The following is a 27,450-nucleotide window of genomic DNA, read 5'->3' as shown; positions in this document are numbered from 1 at the left end:
ATCTATGATTTGAATATGTGTTGTGCTAGGTCCTAAGTGAAGATGACTTTCAGAAATGGGCCAACTTTCGTTGTGAGGCAGAAACGACTATTGACAACAGAGATGAGCTATTAATGGAGACAGCACAACATCTGGAGACTAAACTCACCTTACTAGGTATCGTTCAAGATAATTCATTATGGACTAGTGCAACATTATATTCTTGGCAACTTAAAGGAATTAATGACCCATGTCCAGTCCTAAGCACATTTACTTGGAAGTGAGCCACAAGTTAGAAACAAGTCTCAGCCTTTTTCTTTCTAAAGAAAGTTAGCATTGCAGTCTGTGACAAATTTTGTCTGTAATGTCTTCCTGCATAGTTTTGCAAATTACATAATGCAGTGGTGACCCTCCAGATGTTGTTGGACTCCAATGCCCAACAGCCCCGGCCAGCATGGCCAAAGGTCAGGCATGATGGGAGTTGTAATCAAGTAGCATCTGGAAGGCCACTGGTTCTCCAAGCCTGATATATGAACATAGAAAGCACACCTGTATGTAGACGTATCGATATGCATAGAATCTACAAGCTTGCTAGTGAGATTATAATGTGGAATATCTGCTTGATCCATGAATACATGATCTTGCCTATCTTTACCTATATAACTATACGTAAAAACACAGTTTATCTTATATGAGTCTTCTATTCAGTTTCAATCACTGTTTTGAGATAGGATTTTAAAAAGGAGTTATTAACATTCCCTACAACCTCCACTGTCCTTTCTGACCCATTCTTATTGTACTGTGTAGACATACGCATGTAGAATACATTTAAACATGTATAGTTGTGAGGTGGTAGTACAACACTATAAGATTTTTTTCTCAGTGATGCATTTGAAAATTAGAGCATTTTGTATGCAATGCAGAAGTGACGTATTGCTCCCGTCGTAATGCATAAAGTGAGATTCATACAACTCCCTTGCCAAATGTTCTGAGCAATGTTGCTGGATAGGATCAGCCCCGTCATTAGGCAGAGCAAGGCAGCTGCCTCAGGCAGCAGATGTCGAGGATGGGGAGCAGGGGTAAGATTCTAGAGGACAGAGCTGTGTGTGCCATGTGGCCTGTGCTGCATCCTCCAAGCTAGCCTGCTGTCCTCAGGTGCAGTGATCTCATCACCAGTGTTATAATTCAACTACATCTTGTCAACTTTTCTACATCAAATTGGAGATGGGTGCCCACTTGTCATCTGCCTCAGGCAGCAAAATGTCTTGGGCCAGCCCTGTTGCTGGAGCTTCTTCCTTCTCCACTTCTGTGTGATCAACTAGAAAATTTTAGAGCTTGGAAAAGTTACTTTTTTGAACTACAACTCCCATCAGCCCCAGCCAGCGCATGCTGATGGGAGTTGTAGTTCAAAAAAGTAACTTTTCCAAGCTCTGGAAAATGCAATCTATGAACCATTGGAAAAACGGTATGCTAAGCAGAGCTTTAGAGTTAGAAGTCACCATGTCCATGAGAAGTAAAAATCAGTGACCTTGTTTAACTTCCAAAACCTCTAGTTTGCTTTAAGCCAGCAGTAGTCAACCTTGAGAATTTCATAGACAGACAATGCAAGGCCTATGGGCCCCCTTACTCGTTTTACTGTATAAACCTCTGTTGCCTGTGCCACTTGTTAGCCATCCATGTTTTAAACAATAATTTGTTTTAATATACAGTACTTATTGTAGTAATTGTCATTATTGTCGTGATTGTAATTATTACTACTTATTGTAGTAATTGTAATTATTGTAGTAATATTGCATACCAATTCAGCTGCTACAAGTTACTGAGATGGTCAACAAATTTATCAACAAATATGAAAAATAAAACAATGGCCCACAGACTGGAAGTGTTCAATATATATCCCAATTCCAAAGAAAGGGGATTCCAGGGAATGCAGTAATTATGGAACCATTGCCTTAATATCCCATGCAAGTAAAGTAATGCTCAAGATTCTAAAACAAAGGCTTTTACCGTATATGGAGCGAGAAATGCCAGATGTCTAAGCTGGATTTAGAAAGGAAAGAGGCACTAGAGATCATATTGCAAACATACAATGGATAATGGAATGGACCAAGGAATTTCAGAAGAAAATCACCCTGTGCTTTATAAGTTACAGCAAAGCCTAAAATTCTATAGGAAGGAAGGAAGAGAAAGAAAAGAAGTTACATAAAATTTGAATACAGCTCCCATTATATGTTTGAATGCTTTCCAGAGAAAGGGAGATGTAAGAGAGTTACCATCTGTTCTCCAGCTACATGTAGAGATGTAAGGAGTCAGCAGTTTCCATCCCTTCCGGTGTTTGTCACAATCAGCACTGTTTCCATTCCACTACAATTCAGCTTCTACTAAAACCCACATTATTCATTTGCTGTCTGCTATGGCTGAAACTAACATAATTAACCATGTAATTACCTTTAATGTAATGTATTCATTTGTGTGATTTCCATTCCTGCCCTCAGGTGAACATGTGAGTTGTGGCAATATCTGCTCCCATTTCTGTTTCTGATTAAATTCTCTGACATCTCCAGCTAGATACTGTCATCAGGAAAGGACAGCTTTACTTGGAGTAAAGTTAGTTGTAATCAAGTGCATGAACAAGTCAGACCTATCTCAGCTTTCTTAATAACACATTTATATCACAGCAAAGAACCTAATACTGACCTCTGGCAGAAGATATGCCATTACTGTCTTAGTCATTAATTAACTTTTTTGATAATTAATGACTGAGACAATGAAGCTATGTGTATAATGAGCTGCATCAAAACATGGCTGTGCACACAGAACAGATTCTTTTCGTCACCTACAAAGGTTCTTGCAAGAATAAAATAGCTAACTTTGTATAGTGTATTGGGTCAGTATTATTATGATTGTGATTGCTTGAGTATGTCTTTAATCTATTGTTCTGCCAGTGATTATTTAGGGCTACCTGAAAACCACATTCAGGCATGCCCCCTGTGGGTTTTTCTTCCTGTTCTTTCTTCTTGTTCTAGAATATTCAGTAAAGAAAATGCTGGCAGCAGAAAACTCTGACTCCTGTGTCTTTTTTTTTTTTTTTTGGCTAAAGGGCAGTGGATGAAATAGTGCAAACAAGCTTTCAAGGAAGCAAAGAAAATGGTGACATCAGATACTGTGCTCATGCACTATAACCCACATCTACCAGTGAAACTAGCTTGTGATGCTTCTCCATATGACATTGGTGCACAATAGCTTTTGCATCACGTTCACTCATGGCTGCAGAGGGAAATTATGCACAGATAGACAGGGAAGCACTGAGTTTGGTTTGGGGTGGTGGTGAAACATTTCAATCAATACCTATATAGGAGAGAGTTTACCCTCATCACTGACCACCAGCCACTACTGTCCATCTTCAATCCACAAAAAGGGATTCTGCTGACAGCAGCTGCCCAAATACAGTGATGGGCATTGTTTCTGGGAGGGCACCGATACAGAATAGAATTTAAGAGGACTCACAGTCATTCAAATGCAGATGGATTGTCTTGTTTACCTCTAGAGGATGAAAAATCTGAGAAATATGCATCAGACGGAGATTTTTTTGACATCTCACAGAGATTGAGAGTCTTCCCATCACAGCAGAGATGATATAAAGAGAAACTAGGAGAGACCCTACACTGTCACAAGTCTATACAGCAACCTAAAATGGCTGGAATGAGGAGCAGAAATCTGTGTTCATGGAGTTCTATCACCACCATGAGGATCTTACACTTGGCAGTGGTTGTATCCTGGGGGGACTGAGGGGCATCATTCCATCCAAGTGAAGAGCTTGAGTGTTGGAGGAGCTACATGTTGGACATATAGGAGTAGTAAAGATGAAGGCATTAGCCCATAGTTTTGTTTGGTGGCCAGGAATAGACCAACAAATTAAACAGCTTGCAATTAATTGTTTGGGTTGTCAGCATGTCGAAAAGATGCTAAAAACTGCCCCACTTTACCCATGGGAATGGCCTGCCTTGCCCCGGCAGAGAATTCACATAGACGTTACAGAACCATTTCCGGGCACAACCTTTTTAATTGTGGTGGATGCATGTTCTAAGTGGCCAGAAGTGTTTCCAATAACTTCAACAATGGCCATGCATACTATAGAGGTATTGCGAGACCTCTTAACAAGAACAGGTGTTTCTGAACATCTGGTGAGTGACAATGGATCGTAATTTGTAGCTGAATAGTTTCAGGCATTCCTGAAAAAAGAATGGTATTAGACACATAACATGAGCTACAAATGGATTGTCTGAAACGTTTGTTCAAAGCTTAAAAAATGCTTTGAAAGTCATGTTGGAGGAAAACATCACACTAAACCAAAAGCTTGCAAATTTTCTATTTGCATACCACAACTCTGTACATGCAACAGCAAACCAAGCACCTGCCATTTTGTTCTTGGGTCATACTTTGCATTCAAGGTTGAATCTTCTCAACCCCAATTTGAGAAGAAGTGTTCAGGACAAACAACTGAAACAAGTTGAGCAATCTTCTCATGAAGACACAGACAGTTCTCAATAGACTACAGAGGAGAACAGAAGTGGGTATCTGGGACAATCAAAGAAAGGACTGGACCACTTTCTTATACTGTAGAGATTGCTCCCAACATTTGGAGATGACACATTGACCAGTTGAGGAAATCGGGTATAGAATGAAGAGGTAGCACCAGACATGAATGGAGTTCCAGCTGCAATTTCTGAGTCACCACCATCGACACCTGCCAGAGCTTGGAAAAGTTACTTTTTTGAACTACAAGTCCCATCAGCCCAATCCAGTGGCCATGCTGGCTGGGGCTGATGGGAGTTGTAGTTCAAAAAAGTAACTTTTCCAAGCTCTTGAGTTCCTCCACAATCACCAATACCACCAGAAACATCAAACATTTCTGCCTGCGATGACAGGCACTATCCCACTCGAATAAGAAAGCCACCACAAGGCCTAAATTTGTAGAGATAATATGGGTTTATATCCAACGGGGAGGAGTGTAGTGTATTGGGTCAGTATTATTATGACTGTGATTGTTAGTATGTCTTTAATCTATTGTTCTGCCAGTGTTTATTTAGGGCTACCTGAAAAACACATTCAGGCATGCCCCCTGCGGGTTTTTCTTCCTGTTCTTTCTTCTTGTTCTAGAATATTCAGTAAAGAAAATGCTGGCAGCAGAAAACTCTGACTCCTGTGTCTTTTTTTGGCTAAAAAGCAGCAGGAGGACTTAACTCTTTGCCCATTAAAACCTGTTTCTGCATACAGAGAAGGACCTCTGGATCAGAGATATGCTGCACAATTGATAGCCACTGCATTGCCATGAAATGTGACATTTCAGCACCAATGTCTTTTTGTTTCCTGTTCAGTGAGTGTTTTGATCTCTGGTGTTAAAGTCAGGGTTCGGGGTGTTTAATCACACAACAATTGCCCTCTGATCTTTCAATCGTTGCCTGTGAGACTAGTCAACCCTTGAGGAAAAATACGGGAGAAAATCTGCATAAACACACTTTCCTTTTTTCATGTTTTACATGTTGTTGTTGTTGTTTGGGGGGAATTATCAGTAAGAGCACATTTCCGCTTACTGGGAGTGCTCATTGTGGTGCTGCAATGGCGAGGGGGGGTGAAGGGAGCTCATTTGCTTCCCATGCTACCATTATGAGCTTGGCTTCTTGTTCCAGATGGCTGTGTGGGAAAGTGGAGGGTGCCCCCCCTCCTCTGGGAGCTGATCAGGGGGAGGGCAGGGCCATGGGAAGCCAACCAGACTGAAGACTTGCTTCGGGCTGGTCTGTGCCCAGGAGATAAAAGGAGGGCAGGATGATCCTCCTCACTGCAGTTCATCACCAGCTTGCCTGCCTCCCTGCTCTACATGGCTCACAGATTGTGTCTTAATGGCACTCTTGTGAACAGGTCCAATTTTTAGTCACAACAACAGGTGGGAAAGGCATTGGGACTGGATCCCTAGTCAGAATGAGCAGGGAAGGGGCACCCTGCTCATCCCAGAGGGAGATCCCCTTAAGGGATCCTGGTGGGGGACACTGTGTTCTGAAGCCCAGGTGGTGCTGATAGAGTCATGGCACTTTCCACCATGGCCTGATGGGGATCTTCCAGATCGGTCCACAGTGTGGGGGACTCCTAGCTACCTCAGATCATCTCCATTTGGCTGCCAAAACCTGGCCAGGTAGGCAGAGTGTATCAGCCAGTAGGCAGGCTGCTCGATGAATGGATCCAAGCCCCAATCCTACGCCAAGGCCTTACTCCTCTGTAATTAAATTGGGTTTTAACTGGATTTTAATAAAGTTGTGGCCATATTTTATACAACATCTGTCTTCTGGTTATTATTTATCCTGACCTTCCCCCTCCCCCACCACTCTGCAGAGCCATTTGCATAGACTACAAGTCCATTTGCATCATAGGAAAACAGCAAGCAATTAGCAGCTATTGCTATATGTGAATATATAGGTTTGGAACAACAATACAGCGTTTTGTATGCAAAATACATTCTGCACACTCAAAGCTTAGTTCTCCTCTCCTCCTTTTCATCAGGTGCAACTGGTATTGAAGATCGGTTGCAAGATGGAGTGCCTGATACTATTGCTGCTTTCAGAGAGGCTGGGATCCAGCAGTGGGTGCTGACTGGAGATAAGCAAGAAACAGCAGTCAACATTGCCTATTCTTGCAAACTTCTAGACCAAAGAGACACTGTCTTTACCATTAATACTGAAAGTAAGGTAAGTTCAAGCAGCCTGCAAAGGACTCTATGACAACATGATGATCTGGCATGCACAAATCCTTCATCTTTTATGCAGCATTAAAATGAAAAACACAGGCCAAAATATTATTTGGAAAATAATCCTTTTGAAGCTGCACTGTGTCATATAATCAGAATTCAGGCAGATCTCATGGGCACAGAAGACAAACCTTTGGCTTTAATAACGTCATACATATTTGACAACTTGCAAAAAAACTTATCTCCAAATACTGTTAAGGTTTTGCTTGCTAGGAGGCTGGCATCTGCTTCCTACTAAATTTTTATACCAAACAAGTAACTGTTCTTTGAAATAAGAAACACATAGCAAGCCTACTTGCTAGATAAAATTTCACATGCAACAGTGATTGAACTGGAGAAGATGCCTATGCCCTACAGGTTTGTGCTACCTACCTTTGATTGCTGAAAAGGGAGAGAAGGGAGTGTGAAGCATCTGTGGGCTTGGCACTCCCCCTGTGTCAAGCACCTGTGGCTTGGTGAGTCACATGTTATATAGTTCAGGGTTAGGCTATCAATGGTACAGGGTGGGAGTGTTTGAGGAATTCATTTTCCACTGACTTGATCCATACGTCCCAGACTAATGTGCAGATCAGAACGTAATTACCTTTTGGATGTTGTTCTCCAAATTTTGAAGTGCAATTCTCAACTCAAAAACATACAAAAACATTTTATAATAAAATACATTTAGAAATGTGAGATAAAATGCATATATTTAAATATCCTGTTGTGCTAAAATGCATATTGAAATACATATTTAAATAATAGCTTTTAAGCAATTATGTTTGAGCCTCCGTGGCACAGAGTGGTAAGCGGCGGTAACGCAGCCGAAGCTCTGCTCACGGCCGGAGTTCGATTCCAACAGAAGGAGGAAGTTGAATCTCCGGTAAAAGGGGTCGAGGTCCACTTAGCCTTCCATCCATCCGTGGTCAGTAAAATGAGTACCCGGCATACACTGGGGGGTAAAGAAAGGCCGGGGAAGGAACTGGCAATCCCACCCCATATATACGGTCTGCCTAGTAAATGTCGCAAGACGTCACCCTAAGAGTCGGAAACGACTCGCACTATAAGTGCGGGGACACCTTTACCTTTTTTTTAAGCAATTATGTAAAAAAGAAAATATAGATTAATGTGAAAACAGGACTGAACAGACTTACAAATAAAGAGATGCAAAACTGAACAGACCAGAAATAGACTGATCAATCAATTCCTAGTACTGGGATTAGGCCCCTGAGCAAGGAATGTACAGACATAGGATCTCGATAACCTAATACGCTGAGCAATGATTCCAGTGTATCAGCTCAACCATCAGACCATAAGCCAGCTATGCTACTACATTCGCATACAATAGAGTGGTCTATTCAGATACATACAATAATATCAGTTCAAATACATCTGTTATCAACTTAATGCAGTTACTTTTATGTATTCATTGAGGGTAGCATATACTATAAACAATAAATGAACAAGGCTATTCTTGAATTGTAAAGCAAAGATATACAAGGCAAGCTAAGAATTAGCATAATTAGGATAATCCCTCCCTCCTTGCTGAACTTCAGCCGCATGTTGAAGACTTTTTTATTCCAGCATTTCAAGATAGCGTTCAGGTTTCTGATTGGTTTTATGATGAATATTTATTGTTGCATTCTATGGTGTATTTTTATGTACACAGCTTAGAAATACTAATGATTAAGTGGTATATAAATGCCTTAAATAAGTTATTTGTTTATTTATTACATTTATATCCCATCCTTCCAGTAGGAGCCCAGAGCGACAATATATTTATTATATTTAATAAATTAATAAATGATGTTATTAATAAATTATACTAAATAAAAATTAATATATTTATTCACAGCCCAACCAAAAAAAATTTTTTTTTAGTTGCCAAGGATGTTTGAATGACTTTAGGGTATTTTGGGGGTGCTAAATCCAAAAATGACATTAGTTTTGCCGAATCAGCTCTAGTTTTTGAGATAATGGATACCCCTCAAATGACAATTGTACCCCAATACGACCTGTAGCTGCTGACATATGCAGCAGGGTTTGGTCTGTCTTTTTACTCTTGAACATTGTTTTGCAAGTTTATCCATTGCATATAATATCATATTGATACTTTTTTTTTTTTTGGAAGAGGAATATGAGTTCGCCACGAAGAGGCTGCTTAAACAATCCTAATGCATTCTGCTACATTTGTGGCGAATACACTCTGCAAAAACAAAGAAAAAACATCACTGACTTTGTAAAACAAGCATATCTTGCTTATTTTGGAGTGAAGCTTGGAGATCAAGATAAGTCTTGGGCTCCCCATAAGGTTTGCCTACGACAGTGGAAAAATGGAGAAAGGAAACGTTTAAACTTTGGTGTGCCTATGGTGTGGAGAGAGCCGCTAAACCATCACGATGATTGTTATTTTTGTGTTGTGAATGTGAAAGGCTTCAATCGCTACAAGAAACATAAGTGGGAGTATCCTGATTTGGACTCAGCAAGGCGACCTGTGCCACACAGCAAAGACGTTCCCATACCAGTGTTTACCTCACTGCCTGACCTTCCATTGTCAGATGTTGAAGAAATGCTGGACGTGGAGTGTAGCACAGGTGGTAGCCCTGGAAGTGGATACGAAGAAAGCTTTTCAACACCTGAGCAGTTCTCCCAAAAAGAACTCAATGATCTGATACGAGACCTCAGTCTGTCAAAGCAAGCATCTGAACTTTTAGCATCCAGGCTAATGGAAAAGAACTGTCTACAGCCGGAAGCTAACATAACAGCTTATCGGACAAGAGAGGAGGGACTTCTTCCATACTTCAGCCAAGATGAAGAACTTGTATACTGCAATAACTTTCCTGGACTTCTTCTCCAAATGGGACTACCGGAATATCAACCAGAAGATTGGGGGCTTTTTATAGACAGCTCCACCAGAAGCTTGAAATGTGTTTTATTGCACAACGGTAACCGCTATGCATCTCTTCCAGTTGCTCACTCAACAAAACTTAAAGAAGAATATGAAAATATCAAAATGGTCTTGCAGAAGCTCTGCTGTCATGAGCACCAATGGTCTATTTGTGTTGATCTAAAGATGGTGAACTTCTTGCTTGGGCAGCAAAGTGGATACATGAAGTACCCTTGTTTCATCTGCTTGTGGGATAGTAGGGCAAAGCGAGATCATTGGAAAAAAGTGACATGGCCTTCAAGGGAACACATGACTGTAGGTGCAGCGAACATTATTAACAAGCCATTGGTTGACAGAAAAAAAATCATTCTCCCACCACTCCATATCAAGCTTGGACTGATGAAGCAATTTGTTAAGGTCTTGGACAAAGATGGTGATTGCTTCAAATACATTTGTAGATCATTCCTTGGACTGACTATGGAAAAACTAAAAGCAGGAATCTTTGATGGTCCTAAAATTCATAAACTCATCAATGATTTGAATTTCACTAAATTTATGAATGATGTTGAAGCTTCTGCCTGGTGCAGTTATGTCTCAGTTGTCAAGAACTTCTTGGGTAACCACAAAGCAGACAATTATGAAGAATTGGTGCAAAACATGCTCGCTAACTTTAAACATTTGGGTACTAATATGAGCATAAAGGTACACTATCTCCATAGCCACTTAGACAGGTTTCCTGATAATGTTAGTGATTTTAGTGAGGAACAAGGGGAGAGGTTCCATCAGGATATAAAGGTGATGGAGGAAAGGTATCAAGGCAGATGGGACAGACACATGATGGCAGACTACTGCTGGAGCCTCCAACGTGATTGTCCTGATGCCCCACATAAAATAAAATCGTATACACAGCGTTTTTCTATGCATTAATTGTGATTATCTGAATCAGCTTACTTTGTTTTAATGTTATTGTACTGAATACAACGCCATTAGGTATTTCATGTGTTTACTTTTGTATGATTTGAGACAGTTTCCATGTCATTTGTGGGTTGGCTATGCCTGACCATTAAATTTTTTGAATTTGTTATGTTTTTCAATGGGGGCATCCATTATCTCAAAAATTAAAGCCAATCTAGCAAAACCAATGCCATATTCAGAATCAGCGACACAAAGTTACCCTAAAATCGATCAAACATCATTGGCAATAAAATTAGTGTTGACCAGTGATATAAATACACAAAATAATACAGATTAGCTATAATTTAGGGATGTGTTTATAATCAAGTCACTACTTGGATAAATACAAAAAAGATATTACAAGTAAATTGTAATTTTCAATGCCAAATACTTCGCTGGAAAGCTTCCATAAGAGAACACTTCATTTAGATTCACCAGCCTTTGTGATGTCAAAATAAAATGAATGACTGTGAGCTAAGTAAAAGGTTAGCATAAAACTCTCTAATAATGGAACAAGTCCAGCTTATACTGGAATGTGGCATACAACTTTACACAACTCTCTTTCCATAGGAAACCTGTGAATCATTGTTGGATATCACACTGGAAGAAGTGAAGAAGGCTCAAAATGTTCAAGAAGCAACGTGGAACGTTCTTGGCATTAAGCTGCCATTTTCTTTGTCAGCCACTGCAACTCCAAATCCTTTTACTGGTCTGGTGGTTGATGGAAGAACTCTGAATACCATTTTCCAGGGACAACTTGAGAATAAGTTTCTCGAACTAACCAAGTACAGCCGTTCGGTTTTGTGCTGCCGATGTACCCCTTTGCAGAAGAGCATGGTGGTCAAACTTGTACAGAGCCGGCTGAAAGTTATGACACTGGCAATAGGCGAGTAGATGTCATTTGAGTATACTGACCCTATGAATTGGTATTAGCTGCTACTATTTAGCTTGAACTGTGAAAGCTGTATGCTAGGCAAGGGGGACAAAGATGTCATGCTCTGCCACACTTGGCTTAATGTCCATTTACTGGGAGGAACCAGTGACACAGTGGATATATACGCCAGCACTTCCCTGTCCCACCCTGAAAAACAAGCTCATTGGGTAGCATGTCATTCCTGTTCTGATGAGCTGTTGTCTTCTAGTGCTAGCTTTGGGGCCCATGCTCCTACGAGTTGCTGCTGCCTCATAGATTTAGAAGGGGTGTTGTAGGCTATCTAGTAGTCCAACCCTCACCTCAATGCAGAAGATTCAGGGTTAGAGCCTCTGCTTGAAGATCTCCAGTGAGGGAAAGCCCACTCCATACCCCCCCGTAAGTGGTTCCATTCTCAAATTGCTTTCCCTTATGAAGTTTATCCTAATGTTTAACCAAAATCTAGTCTCCTATAATGTAAACCAATTAGATCTAGTTCTGACCTCTGAGGCAATAGAGAAAAAGCCTTTGCTCATCTATGTGACAGCCCTTCAGGTATTTGAAGAGTACTCTCAATTGAAAATCCATCTAGAACTACACCACCTCAGAAGAGAGGAGGGAGGTTCATATGTTTGAATGCTCTCCTTTAGAAGAACATGCTCTACTTCTGTAATGCCACAGCTTCATAAAGGCATTTATCCAAGTTCCAAAAATTGTGGAGCTAGATTCATGTGCTTTATATGATTATTTTTCTCAAGCAGTAGACCACAAGCTATTTGACAAGATGGTTTTGAAGCCAAACAGAGTTTCAAAAGCAGCTTGTGACATGGCATTCTGGGGACTAGGGAGGGTAGTCAAGAACCCCACCAGGCTAAAACAAGCTCCTTTTGTGAACTAAAGCTGCCCTCTTGATGCCAGCCTTTGACATTAAACAGTATTGTATTTCAGACTGAAGAATAATGCTGAATAAACTTCTGCATTAATTTAAAATTTGTTCCATTTTTCTAGGTGATGGTGCAAATGATGTGAGTATGATTCAGGCAGCTGATGTTGGAATTGGCATTTCTGGACAAGAAGGTATGCAGGTATGCATAATAACTGAAGTGTATTCTTTTGCTTTTGGCAACTGTTGCTAAGGCATTTGTCATCAGTGTGCAGAGTATATAGAAGGATGTATTCAGTGTATAACATGAACATAACATAGCATTATTGCTATCCAGCATAATACACTACCAGCCATTGTGAAACCAAGGTGAAATGTTCTGTTAATAATTAATCAAATGCCTATGTGCTTGACTTGAATTAATATATAGCCCTTCCTCATACTTATATCCAGAGCTAAAAACAGTTCCTTGGCTCGCTCATTAACCTAACAATACAGAGAACTGGTGCTGAGCTACAGGAAGCCTATAGGCAGCTTGGGATTTAAACCCATGTACCTCCCAAGTACAGCAACCTCCACATAGGATTCCACTGACTGTAGAAGGCTGTTGAATTAAACACTTTTCCCCAAGTGTCCAGTACCTCAGGCTGTCTCATCCAAATTGCTCCTATCCTCTTGCTGAAATAGGATCATCCTATAACTGATTAAGCTGTTGCTGCGCACTTGGAAAGACAGGCAGTTGCCATTCAATAAATGAAACCATGGCAGGTTTTGAAATAAACCAGACTCGAAACACATTATACTTCCCATTCATTGCTTTTGCCAAACTGGTTGGTGTTTGCCTGTCTCTGGATTTCTTTGGGTCAGATCAGGCAGAGAAAATCGTTTCTTTTCATAAATATTTTCTGTTTTAGGCTGTCATGGCCAGTGATTTTGCCATATCTCAATTCAAACACCTCAAGAAGTTGCTTTTAGTCCATGGGCATTGGTGCTACTCACGCTTAGGAAAGATGGTGCTATACTTTTTCTATAAAAACGTGGTAAGTTTCAGACATCTTCAGATGCCTCTATACCAGCCGGTCATACTTTCTTCCCATAGTCACAGATTATGACAGTGAAGGTTTATATTTGTCCCGATTAGGGATCCAGGCCAGGCAGCTTATAAGCTCCAAAGACACCATTCAGAACATTCCATAAAATCACATTCAGAACCTGAAAGGATGAATAGCCATCCAATAAAAAGGCACAATAAAAACACATTGGCCCTTAAATTGACTAGAGAGGCACATTCCCATTTTTTCCTCAAAAGCTAGAAAGGGGACCCTTCTATATGATAGTTCCCTATCTTAAAAAATAATGATTTTTTTTTAAAAAAAAACCCTGACAATTGTAGGTGTAATCCCAGGTATGTTTCTGCATACATACAGAATGATAAGATCATAACTTCTCAAAATAGTACTCAACTCTCAAAATGAGAGTTGGCTCTGTATTAGGCAGAACAGCCTGCCAATACACTTAATTTGATGAGAGCCACATGCTAGCAATTAGCAACCAAAGTAATCAGCTTTAGCAACATTGTGGGAAAGCTATATTACATACACACACCTCCATTTTCAAGTAATAAATTTTCATTCCATTTTCAAGTAATGAAGGTAACATGAAGCATTGCACCTTTTAGACATCCAAAACCTAAGGCAAACACTCTTTGAGAACTTTATGGTAGGAAAAGCAACTTGGGGGCAATTATAAGGAACAAATAGTGGGCAAAAAATCATACAGAAATATCAGGCAGTGAAAGAGTCAAGAACCTTTTCCCCCACTGGTTTTCTACTTTAAATTCCCCACTACCAATGCTGCTTTAAAAATCATTTCAAAGTTCAGTTTCACATGTTTTGTGTATAGTTTGTAGTTAACTTCTCAGCCAGAAAAACCTGACTGAGGATTTTTTTTCCATTCATTTGAAGTCATTTGGACTGAATTGCCCTAAATGAAAGTTCTCCAGCTTAACTGAGTCATAGTCAGGCTCACAGACTGTTCTAATAGCTCATCAGCTATACACTTGTGTGTGTGCATGCAAATATGTACAGTAGATTGAAAAATAGAGACATGGAAAATGTTTTGCCTTTTTAACATTTTCCCACCAGACCTATGTCAACATGCTGTTCTGGTACCAGTTCTTCTGTGCTTTCTCTGGGGCCTCCATGATAGACTACTGGCAAATGATCTTCTTCAACCTATTTTTCACATCTGTGCCACCAATACTTTCTGGAGTCCTGGATAAAGATGTTTCTGCCGTAACTCTGTTGCGCTTGCCTGAACTTTACAAAAGTGGACAAAACTCAGAGGTACACTTTTCTTGCTAATGAAGTCTCACAAGCCCCCATGGTTTTCCATGTATCCTTCATAGATATGGGCTGCCCCATAGTTTTTCACATATCCATCAACACAGTGGGTGAAAAAGCAGCTTGGGGAGGGCAGTTTTAAGGGGATAAGTGTTAAGCAGTCTTCTCCACAAAGACTGTATTATGTGTAGTTTGAGCCTCGGGTACAATCTACAGGCACTACAGGTGGCTTCTGCTGCATTGGAAAAGAAATGTAATGAGATCTAAAGATATGGAGAGAATTTTCAGTTGCATTTGTAAAAGTAAAACACTGTGTACACTGTTCTCTGGTTTGTAAAGTGTCTCAATGGGTTTCTATTTTGTTCTCGAATGTTTTGTTGTTATTTTTCATGCATATGGTATTATTTGGATTGAAAATTATTTACAATCCTAATCTCATTTTTTCCTCAGGACAGCCCCATTTTACATAAATTGGCCTGCTGAGGGCAGCTTAGGCCTAAACGAGGAATTCAATTCAGGTTTCCCAGATCCAGGTCCAGCAATCTAGTGTAAAACACAGGCTGATGGTGGCCCAAATCTGACAAACCCAACTACCAAGTGACCCAGCACTGTAAAAAGAAATGTTAAGCTCTGGTTATTTTTCTCCCGGCTGACTTCACCGAGGAGGGAAAAACTGAGCTGTTTTGACTCTTTTCACAGTGAACCAGACTCCAAAAAATCAATGAATGTTGATTTTTATTTGTTTTGGCTCTTTGCTATATTTTCTTTGCTTGCCCTTAAGGGGCAATCAGGTAATCTGGGCTCTGATACCAGCCCTGTGTTCCTGCTGGTACAGGGACACAAATAGGGTTTGAAGATTTTGCTTCCTGCCTGCCCCTCCAGATGTGGGTTGTGTGCCACAAGGGCACCTGTGCTTTGTGGTCACAGATTGTGGTGACTGGCAGCAGCTCTCCAGACAGGTCTCAGGCAGATATTGTTCTCATCCATCACCTGCTGTCTAATTTTTTTCTCTGGAGATGCCAGGGACTGAACCTGGGATCTTCTGCATGTAAAGTATGCCCTCCACCACTGAGCTACGGCTCCTCCTAGAAAGATGAGTCATTAGAAATTGTGCATGTCCACTGAAGATCTCTGTGTTGTGATTTGCTACAGGTTTATAAGCCTCTGACATTTTGTGTTGCCATTTTGGATGCCTTTTACCAGAGCCTCATCTGTTTCTTTGTCCCGTATCTAGTAAGTATTTAAGGCATTTTCTAAATGGTTTTTAATGAGACCAAAATCATGTCAGTCAATGCACCTATGACTATTTCTATTTTCCAGGCATCCCTTCATTCTGATATTGATGTTTTCACCTTTGGAACAACAATCAATACGGTCTCCCTCCTTACTATTCTGTTTCACCAAGCGTTAGAAATTCAAACGTGGGTATGTATAAAAACCCTTCAGTAGCTATGAAAGCTTTCTAGTTTCTTACTGTTGCACATTGTGGTCATTACTTCTATGTTAACAAGACCTAAAGATGTTTTATTTGTCTTGTAGTTTGGGTGTGTGGGTGTGTGTATAGACACACACACGAGCAGGAACCATATATATTGCACCTGCTCATGTAATTTAACATATTACTATCCAGTTTCATTTTCTGTGATTCTTTGAGCTGTGAATGAGGGAGAGGAGATTAAATGAATAAAATGAAATATCAACATTTGCAAACAGAATAGCACACACAAATTAAGTAGGTTTATGCTCCCTAAATTGATTATATTGCACTATTTTTATTAATTGCTTATGCAGAACTTTTAAATGCATATGACTTCACACCTTTTATATTATTCACTAAAAAGCAAAAAACCTTGCAGTTTAGGAATGAACCTATAGCCAACAGATAATTCTATCAAACTTTAAAAGCAGGGAAATTGGGCAGCTATAGTGAATGCACCAGGGGAGCAGGAGACCTGACCTCTTCTCTGAGATATTCTACTGCCCTACACATTTGTAAAAATGCAAACACAATTTGGGTTGGTCTTTCACAGTCCAATCCACTTCCTGTGTATCTTGGAAGAATTTAGAAACATGTGCCTCTGAGCATATGGTGAGTGGTGGCAACACCTGCCAATTCTAAAGATGGAGAATTACATTTTTGTATGTTTGTTGGTGTTCTTCTTACTTTGCTTCTTTTCTGTGTTACTACTTTTTCTACAGAGAATCTAATCTAGAAAATTATATTTCTCTCATTATTCATCCTAGATATCTGTGTCAAATTTATTTTTATTAATTTCAAAGCCTTTTTATTGGTCCGTTGTCATATGATGGTGAAGACAGCCTTTTGTGTTTCAAACTGGAGGTTATGCTCTATTTCTATTTTGGGTGCATTAACAGTTGAATCTGAAACTGCAGTTTGATGTAAAATCAGACTGATTACAATATGTTGCTACTTCAGCAATGACTCCAGCTGTTGGGAAAAACAAACGTGGCCTGCCCAAGATGCATGTTTTCAGCCTGCTATGCTTAAACCACTCCACTTAAGGAAAGGTGGGCATGGTCAATTAAAAACATAGAGCACACCTAGAATTTTGCTAGAATATATTTCACTTCCCACTGTTTTATCTTGTGCAAACTGAGACACTCCTCATGTCCATTGGAAACTATTCTGCAGAACAGTTAGTGCCATTATTCCACAATTGTTTTTGGAGCTTTTTTTTAGTGTTGCAAATTGTTGCTGTAGTTCACATATTCACAGAAACAGAAGCAAAAGAAAATGATTTACTGTAGGAAACTTCACTAAAATTGCAAAGTAAATCAAACATATTTAAAGTGACTATCTGAACTATATCAAGTGTATCTTAATATTGTTGCTTCCCCTGCTAAAACAAGATCAGCACAGCATATGTCTTGTTGCTGTTATTTGGGCTGATTGCAGGTGTTGGCACCACTCACCATATGCTCAGAGGCATGTTACCAAATTCTTGCAAGCTACACAGAAAGTGGATTGGACTGTGAAAGACCAACCCAAATTGTGTTTGCATTTTTACAAAAGTGTAGGGCAGTACAATATCTCAGAGAGGACGTCAGGTCTGCTTCTCCCCTGGTGCATTCATTATGCCCAATTTGCCTGCTTTTTAAAGTTTGATAGAAATATCTGTTGGCTATAGGTACGTTCTTAAACCGCAAGGTTTTTTGCTTATTAGTGAATTTCTCTGCTTTTTAATCCAGGAGGTAAGAAATTGGATCCTGTGCAAGTTTGCTGAGAATGGATTGATCATTTGCATGCTTACTGAGTTCAGTGGGATTTACTCTCATGCAATTATAGCTAGGATAGGCAAAACTGACCATAGGGGAGGAGGAGGGGAGAAGAGAGGAGGGGGAAGGAGGGGATTGGAAGGGGAGGGGGAGGGGTGAAGGAAGGGAGAGGGAAGGGGCAAAAGGGAGGTGATGAGAGGGAGGAGGAGGGCAGGCAGGTTTGATCATTTGCATGCTTATTGAGTTCAGTGGGATTTACTCCTGTGCAGTCATGCTTAGGATAGGTAAAACTGACCATGGGGGAGGAAGAGGAGGAGGAATGGGAGGGGAGAGGGCAGAGGAGAGGGGAAGGAGGAGGGGAAAGGAGGTGACTGGAATGGGAGGGGGAGGGGGAGGGGAAGGGGGTGAAGGAAGGGGGATGGATGGGGCAAGAAGAAGGGGATAGGAGGGAGGGGGAGGGAAGGGCACGTTTGATCATTTGCACGCATTCAGTGGGATTTACTCCTGTGCTATTATGCTCAGGATAAGTGAAACTGACCTGGGAGAGGGGAAGAGAAGGGAGGAGGAAGGGGGGAAGGGAGGAGAGGAGATTGGATGGGTGGGAACTGGGCAGAGGGGAAGCCCCTTTCCTTTCCAAAAGGAAAACATTGTGAACAGTATAATTCTTTTTCAGCATTTCCCTCAAGTTTTTATTCTACAGCAGGCACATGTAGCCTCCCACCCAAATTTAAACCAATGCTGTCCCTGGCCACATCCACACCAGACCTTTATTTCACTTTAGACAGTCATGGCTTCTCTCAAAGAATCCTGGGAAATGGTGAAGGGTGCTGAGAATTGCTACGAGATGCCATGTTTCCCTCACAGAGCTTCAGTCAGAGCGGTGACTGTTAAACCACTCTGGCCACTGCAGCTCTGTTAGTGGAATAGGAGTCTCTCTCGTGGCTGTATAATTTGTTTGCATATATTGCCATCATTTCCACTGGAGATATTGGTTCTCTTTAGTGTGTCTTTTGCATACTACAGTGCTGTTGCACTCTCTGAGCAGCCTTTGGACAGGTCAAGTTTGCAGTCAACAAACTTTATCATTGCTGGTCCACACTGCAGTTGTTGAAAACAGCAGACAATGGAGCAAACATCTGAGACTCGCTGGAGTCTTAGAGGCTTTTAGCAATGCTGGTGATAACACTTGCTCAGCTTGCAAGTAACACTCAGTCAAACTATAGCTTAGCATGAACAAACAAAGATGCTGTTGTACATTAAGAAAATCAGATCTCCTTCTGCAATCCGGCTGCTGCCACACTACCTGGACTTAAGCCATGGTTTGGCTTAGCATTATGTGTGAGCCCAGGCTTGTGGTTTCTCTTCCCCAGACAAATCCCAAGCAGTAAAACAAGAACAAACGTTGGATACAGCTCTCGGTTTGTTCGGAACTATGATAATCTTTCTGATCGCCTGTTTTTAGGAACAGCGACAAGACAAACCATGAGCCCAATTCACACATAACATTAAGCTGAACCATGTCTTAGATCCCAGTAGTGCAGTATAGGGCTAGGAGAAATATTCCTTTCAGTCTGCATTTCAAGCTGAATTTATCAAATTCACACTTTTCAAAACAATATGAAAACCAAAGCACAGCCATCCTTCGAAACTCGCGTTCATCCAAATTTTGCAATGCAGTTCTCCAATCAAGCAGTGTTTACAGAAATGCATATGTTAGGGGGAAATGTGCACAACATGAATATATAAGTAAAAATGAGATACAAAAATGCATTAAATTAGGATGAATTGCTTGCGAAAGACATTTACATTAGTCAAAACTGCATATAAAAATTTATTAGGAGAAATTTGCACTGAAATGCTGAAGAATTTTCATGAGGATTTTTTGAAACAAATTTAAAATAAATTCACAAATTGCTGCAGAAATGTGGAGAGCGGAATTCAAGATTAGAAAAATGAGAAACGGAGAGAATCAAAGTAGACAAATGATTCCATCCCTAGTGTGGCGGCAGCAGCAGCAGCAGCAGCAGCAGGACAAAGGGAAGAAGAGCAAAGATGCCACAATTGCTCATTGACACTGAAGTCATAGCTTAGCATCACATGCAAGCCAGGCCACTGAGGTTCAGATTAACCAGATCACAGTCACTGAATAAACAAACACTACAGAATTCTCCAGAAAGCAAACTTAGAAGCAGTAGCCTTATGCCAGCTTTCCCCGACCTGGTGCCCTCCAGCTATTTCGGACTACAACTCCCAGCAGCCACAAACATGATCCCTAAAACACAAGAGAAAAGAGACCACCATGTTCCTTCACACCCCTTCACTCCCAGAAACAGTCAGATCCTTTTAAAAAAAACATTAGTCACGGTGGCCCAAAGAACAGGACTGGAACCGTGTTTTGTACAATGTGCATAACATGATGTCAGGGTGAATTCCCAAAATTTAGCTTTCCACATTGTACACTTTGTTTGTTTTAGCCGTGAATATGATTGACCGCAGAGAGAGAGAGACTGTATTTCTTCTGAGAAATGTTGTTGCTGTAGCGTATTCTTATATGCATATATGTGACTGCTTCTGCAGTTAGCTTTTCTCCTGGCTATGAAACTTTTTGCCATCATTGATCTTTTCCTCACATCTGTTTACAGACTTTGTTCCATGGGATTGCAATCATTCTAAGCATTCTCCTCTACTTCATTTTCTCCACCATCTACAATGCTGTGTGTGTCGACTGTAACCATCCCAGCAATCCCTACTGGATTATGGAGTTGGAATTCTCAAAGGCCAGCTTCTATTTCATATCCATCATTACTCCTGTCATAGCACTTCTCCCAAGGTTTGAACATGAGCTTTTTGTACCTGGTCTCCAACAACCTGGGGGATGTGGGATTGGGGACGATGACGTGGGCTTTGAGAATGGACTCTGGCCCACTTTTAATGTAACGCTGGGAATATAAGAAAAAAGGCTTACCTGTGTGGAGCTCCACAGGGCCAGCATCTCATTTAAACCAGGGCCCCGACTGTTATGCCCACAGCATTAGCACAACAGAAAGATGCCTGCCCAGGCTGTAGATCACAGGTGTGCTAATGATGCATGGATAAGCAAGATGACATGATATCAACATTAGCTGCAAGGTTACATATTCTTACACCCCTGCACCCAAAGCATCACATTTAAACTGGGCCTCCGAGGTGGTGGGTCAAGGTCCTCAGTATACCTGCAAGGATACGAAGTTTTACATTGCTGCCCCCCTCGCCGCAGCAGCATCACACTTAAACAATCAGTCTATGGATCTGGGGAAAGTCTTCCCAAAACGTAGATGCAAAGTATAGCAGGATAACATTTCTTCATGTTGCTGGCCCTGGAGTCATCCTCATCTGCCCTGCTGACAACAAGGGAACCAGTGCAGGCTGAAGTCCCAGAAGTATGGGTGTGGTGGGGCCCAAATACGCTGCGTAAGTCCACCTGGTTTGCAATGAAAGCTCTAGGCAGACTTGCCATTAGTGTGCTGTTTCATATCTCCCCCTCCCACCTGCCACTCTGCCTCTTGTGGGCCACTTCCTTCTGATTTCTGTCTCTGAGAGGAAGATTTAAAATCCTTAACAGCCCTGTATCTTTTCATGTTGTCACAACCTCTTTCTGTAGTTCAGGAAGAACCAAGTCTGTGTGCCTTTGCTGGGACATAAAAGCTTTGTTGTTGTGCTGCGTAATACAGTTCTTTGATGGGCAACCCTTGAGCATTTTTTGGGGAGAGGCTGCTTTCTGGTGCTTTCCTCTTCAGCAGTAGAATATGCATGTAGCTAACTGTCAGGCCTCAAAACCTTTCCCCAGCTGTCAAATAGGTCTCACACAACCTGCAGAGCTAAGAAGCAGAATCTTCTGCTCATTTTATTTGGAAAACTTGTTCTTCATCTATCCTACTTTACTCACTATAAATACACATTGATATGAGGGCAGATTCGTAAGGAAAACATTAAGACCTGTTTCCATAGCATTCTGCTCCTTTTGGTTTTGTTTTCAGTCAAATGAGAAATCAGCTCCTCTGTTGTGAAATAATTATTCAGGCTAGAGTGTCACAGAGGTCCCTGCAGTCTGAAGATTGAACAGTTGTCATACATAAACTGCTTGAGCTCTGCCCCAGCTGCCTATCAGCTAGGCACTCCTAAGTGCCACCTGTATGAGGATGGAGCTTGGAGCAAATGGCCGCATTCAGACATAATGATAAACTATGGTTTATTGTTACTTGAATGACCCTGAGTAAATCTCATACTCCTGCACTCCCTCCCCTTCTCCTCTCATATTTAAGCTGGTCCATGAGGAGATCAGAAGTTTTTACTTTTTTAAACTAACCACGGTTTATCATTATGTCTAAAGCTGGACAAACTGGAGCTGTCTTGTTTCAATAAACCATAGTTAAAATTGACCACAGTTTAAGGTTCAGAGGTAATGTTAATTCCAGATTTCCACTAATGCTGGGAGCCTCTTTTTGTGTCCACACTGGGAGCAGGGGTGAAAAGCCTGCAGAGGATTTCTGGTGTGATCCATGTCCTCTGCTGGGTGAGGGGCTAGAGGTAATTGAAAATGGAAGTAAACACTTCCAATCTCCTCATGGCCATGCCAAAGGAAATGAGAGAGGGCAGCACAAAAGGCCAAACGTCATTCATGCAACAATAAGCCATAGGTTATTGTCACATCTGACTTCAATCAATGAATGTATGCAAGCCTTCCATCTTCCCAATCTGATATTTTTCCAGGGAAGGTCATGGGTGAGGGTGATGGTTCTAGTATTAAAGAAGAGGCACCTAGCACCATCCTTTTGTTTTTGCTGCTGGGTTGAGAATGAGATTCTTGTTAATGCCTTCTTCCACAACAACAGATGTCTCTAGGAGCCAATCAACATGAAAGGGGAGAGTATTAGCTACTGAGAAGAGTCTTCTCAGTGGCTGACTTACCTCCCTTCACTCTGATTGGCTCCAGTCAGTAAGAAAGGACAAGGAAGCATGTTAGAAGACTCTTCTTAGTGGCTAACACACTCCCGTTTCATGCTGATTGGCTCATAGGATGCTGGAGACATAGGGACCCTGCTGGGACCCTGCTCCCCAAAAAGTCTAAGACCCCTTGAGACCCTGCATGACTACACTGAATTAAGCTAGCATTCGAACAAAAAAAAAGAATATATGCCAGTTGAATTTCAGAGGGGAAGGCATCCCACAACCAGGGCATTATCACACAGAAGGCCCTTGTGATGCGTCCTTCCCTGGCTCTCCCTGTCAGGTTCCTACCTGCGCGCGGCTACTGCCTGTCACTAGGCACCACCAGGGACTCCACCAGTCCGGACCGCACTCTCTTATGGTTTACCTATCCGCTCTAGCACAGATCTCAACAGATCCCCCTGCTAGGCAACCACCAGTAACGTCCTAATACTAGTATTCCCAGAGACTCTGAATACTGGTATTGTTATTCTCTTCACCGCTGCCACCATTTGTTACAGTTCCCCTTCAGCCTTGGTCATTACCTTACCCTCCCTTCTGGTCTGTGAAACCCCAGCCAAGGATCAGGCCTTTGGTAAAGCAAATTAAGTATTTATTACAGATAACAAAGCTAACAAGATTAACAAGATTTCTTCTTAAGGCACATAAGCATATGGTTTTACTCAATACTAATCCGAACTCCACCTCCCTCCTTCTTCACGCTCTCCTGGCAAACAACTCTCTCAAACCCCACCAAGCAATCCACTCTTTCTCTTCTCCCCCCCAGATTCCACTCTCACTCTTCCTTTTATACATTCAGCCATTTTTAAACACTCAGCCAATCATCTCGCATTCTACTGCCCATTCACTCCCCCTCTTTCACTCCACTTACCATGTATCTTCTAAAACAACACTTACCATATATACATTAATATACGAACATCACAGCCCTCTCTCACATCACCTTATAATACATAACGGTTGGAAGTAGGACGAGCTTCCCCAGCAGATCTTAACATCCAAGTGGGAAGTTATAGGGAGAGATGCTCCTTCAAGTATTTAAGTCCCAAGTCATTCAGTGCTTCATAAGTCATTAACAAAGCCTTAAATTGATACAGTAAATATATTGGCAGCCAGTGCAATGCTTTCAGAACCATTGAATGTGGCTCTGAGTGGTAGTTCCACTCATTTTGCCCAAATTGCAGTTTTGAGTCATCCTTAAAGGTGGCCCTACATAGAGCATATTACAGTAATTGTTATCACAGGCATGAGTTACTGGCCAGGCTATCTCTGCCCAGCCATAGCAGGTAAATCATCCGAAGCTAGCAATCGGCAATCTGCGTCACTGACAACACTTGAGCCTCCAGTGACAAAGATGGATCTAAGAGTACCTTCACACATACACTGTGTACCTGTCTTTTCAAGGGGAGTGTATCCCATCAAGAACAGTTGTTTTGCCTAATTGTTTGCCCTAAGAAAAACCTCTTCCAATAGGCTTTTGGATGAAAGGAACAATGACTGCAATAATTTATGAAGTTTTGACACTGCTGTTTTTATTACAAGTTGCACTGGAATAATTGTTTTTCAGTTTTTGTGCTGCATGTTGTTTTTATGTTGGAACTGCCCTGTGGCCTTTTGACAAAGAGTGGCATATTAATTTATTAATGAATACTTAAATGATTCCTGGACCCAAGAACTCCCAAACCACAGTATATCTGTCTTGTCAGGATTCAGCTTTAATTCCTTGGCCCTTCTTCAGCCCATTACAGCAGCCTGTGGGACTACAGAGATCCATAAAAAAAATGCTTCAGGTGTACTTGCTCTGACCCTCGTTCCATGGCCCTCTCCTATTAGATATGCCTTGCAACCCCCTCCCTGCACAAAAGGACTGCAGTATCTGAAAACATGTCTCTGACAACTGACTCCATGTTCTTCCTAAATTCCTATTCTCTCTGTCTCTCTCTCATCTAATATTTTGTAAGCGTCACACTGCCATTCACTTGGCCAAAGACAAGTGGCTGTGTGAACTACAGTGTGAATGCTTCAGCCGCCAACCTCGCCTGCCAACTACTGGCTCCACTTGCCGCTGCTGTGCAGCAGTAGTAGGCAAGGCTGGCAGCAGCAGGCAAGGGGGGTGGGAGGTGAGGGCAGGTTTTACTGCAGGACAACTTCCCATTTCTGCCCCCTTAGATGAGGCCAGTTCTAAGCCTGCATTTTCCATTACCGCTGCCACCACTTCACCTCTTATTCTATGAAAGAGAGAGGTAGTATCTGTGTGACATACGCATCCCGTTCTCTCTCACACTCCCTCTCACATGTTGAGGCTGGAGGAGGCACCTACTTGTCTCCTGGGCCACCATGACAAGGCTGCTGACACCACCAGAAGGCTGACGAAAACTCCTGTGTGCCCCCATTCACCTGCCTCTGACTGTCACGGCGCATAGTCGCTGCAGAGGGACTCTAAGGGAGAGAAGGAGGACATTAGAGGACTGTTTTGCTGAGTCATCTTAGGGATTATCATCAGCCTGGCTGTTGCAGCAGCAAACAGGAAGAGACTGGAGACAAAGAGCAGTGAAAAGCCCTCAGTGTTGAGTGAAGCAGGGGCTGAAGGGGGAGAAGGGCTGGTCTTCTTCTTGACCTGCACCCACTTTCCCTCACCACCACTCCTTCCTGAAGAGAGAAGAGGGGCAAAACGGAGGCTGGCAGGAGTAAAGTCTGGATGGGTGGGAAGGTTTAGCAGAGGAAACGGAGATGGAGCAGCAGCAAGAAGCAGCAGTGGTGGAGAAACAGGTGAGGCAAGCAGGTGAGGAGTACAAAGGGGCCCATGGCGGTCGATGCGCACCAATGCCTGGAGGCAGTGGGGGCTGGTGACAGGATAGGGGTGCCTGAGGGTGGGGCTGGCACACAAAGCACACAGGGGCAAAGCCCATAGTATTTTATTATCTATTCTGCGTTTCCTCCAAGGAACTCAAGATAGTGTACCATGTTAGGTAGGTTTTATCCTGCCAAACAACTGAGTGAGGTAAGTCAGTCTGAAAGGTCCAAGATCACATAGTGGCTAAGCAGGGATTTTAACCTTCTGCAAATTCTAAGGCCTCAGCTGGCCTATAAATGTTATAGGATCTTTGTATCAGGTGGATTGTGTTTATAAATGATTAAGTGAGAGCATTATACAGGTATCTACAGCATAATGAAACCAGGAAGAATGAAAGCTATTTTTTCCGATGGCACTACTAAAGTTTGTTGTTGTTTGCTTGTTTTCTAAGGTATCTTATCTTGGCTCTTCAAGGGACGTTCAAGGTATCTCCCATTGTGAAAGCACAACACCTGGATAAGCTCCCTAAAGAACAACAGGAATGGGAAATACGGAAATGGAGATTGAGGGAACAAGGCAGAGGTGTCTGCAATGATGAGCCTGATCAGCCTATTGGAAACATGGGTGTGTCCATGCCTGACAGTGCAGCAGAGCGTACGTTTCAAGGACTTTGCCTTCCAGAGCAGGAAACACTCCAGAACCAGATATCATCAAACGGAGAAGGCAATGACTACACCAAAAGGTGGGTCCAGGAAGAGGACGTGTCTGCTGGTTTCTTGTCAGCAGCAGCCTCTCCTGGGCAAAGTGCATCTGCAAAGCCCTTTTCTGGCCTCCTGCCGAACAGCACTGAAAGTTCCACTCGAAGCAGCCACCGGCGGTCCGTGAGTGCAGTGACTCTCTGACAGAGCTTGGAAAAGTTACTTTTTTGAACTACAACTCCCATCAGCATGCGCTGGCTGGGGCTGATGGGAGTTGTAGTTCAAAAAAGTAACTTTTCCAAGCTCTGCTCTCTGAAAGAGCCTGAGCTTTTGACTGGAAAAATTGGAATGGCTCCTCTGCACATCCTCTGCCTCCCACACGGTGAGCAAAGGTACCAGAGGGAAGATAGAATTTCTATTTATATTAAATAGCAGTGCCTTGTGGAAAGAAAGACCTAAAATAAAATTTCACCAGCATAGCGGAACAGTGTGTTTTGTCTTTACAATGTGCTATTCCTCTGGTACATGCAAGTATGCTTGCTGTGAGGAAGAGAATTTCCAAACAGCTTGCAGAAATATTACACAAGCATCCCCTCATCAATGTCATATGCACTATTTGCTTGGAAACCAACAGTATCTTCAGAAGAGGACTATTTTAGTTTTTCCAGTGAGTCACTTCTGCCTTCTGAATCTGATCTTAGTTGTGTCAGTTATGACTATGAGTCCCCTGCTGATTGGCAGCTATATGGCTATTTATCTGCCATACAGTTTTGATCAATTTTTCACTATTCTAGAAATGTTTCCTAAGAATTTCTTCAGATTGCAATACTTTACTTTAAAGACCAGAATGAAATAAGCCATGCCACTGAATTCACCTGCCTGGGCATTTTGCAGTTCAGCATCCAAAACTGTACATAAGATTATTTTTGTGACATTTTTATAATTGTGTGCATGTGTGTACAGTAAGTTATGATACACAGCAACTTCTAACTTATTGAACAG

At 41.8% G+C, this 27,450-nt stretch overlaps 1 protein-coding gene across 2 annotated transcripts in view; it reads left to right on the top strand.

Annotated features, from left to right (window-relative positions):
• Positions 1-26,929, top strand: part of ATP10B (ATPase phospholipid transporting 10B (putative)) — a 91,486-nt gene extending 64,557 nt beyond the window's left edge. For both annotated transcript variants that reach the window (XM_061616763.1, XM_061616762.1), the window contains 10 exons: positions 30-156; positions 6,535-6,719; positions 11,169-11,484; positions 12,517-12,593; positions 13,306-13,431; positions 14,536-14,736; positions 15,886-15,966; positions 16,054-16,158; positions 20,613-20,800; positions 26,202-26,929. In XM_061616763.1, the coding sequence (XP_061472747.1) occupies positions 30-156; positions 6,535-6,719; positions 11,169-11,484; positions 12,517-12,593; positions 13,306-13,431; positions 14,536-14,736; positions 15,886-15,966; positions 16,054-16,158; positions 20,613-20,800; positions 26,202-26,652 (1,857 nt within the window). In that variant the 3' untranslated portion in view covers positions 26,653-26,929. The remainder of the gene's footprint in view (positions 1-29; positions 157-6,534; positions 6,720-11,168; positions 11,485-12,516; positions 12,594-13,305; positions 13,432-14,535; positions 14,737-15,885; positions 15,967-16,053; positions 16,159-20,612; positions 20,801-26,201) is intronic.
• Positions 26,930-27,450: the final 521 nt, after the last annotated feature.

The sequence above is a fragment of the Rhineura floridana genome, chromosome 3 (assembly GCF_030035675.1).
Source record: "Rhineura floridana isolate rRhiFlo1 chromosome 3, rRhiFlo1.hap2, whole genome shotgun sequence".
Taxonomy (NCBI): domain Eukaryota; kingdom Metazoa; phylum Chordata; class Lepidosauria; order Squamata; family Rhineuridae; genus Rhineura; species Rhineura floridana.
Note: the sequence above shows the minus strand (reverse complement) of the source record. Positions and strands in the feature narration are given on the sequence as shown.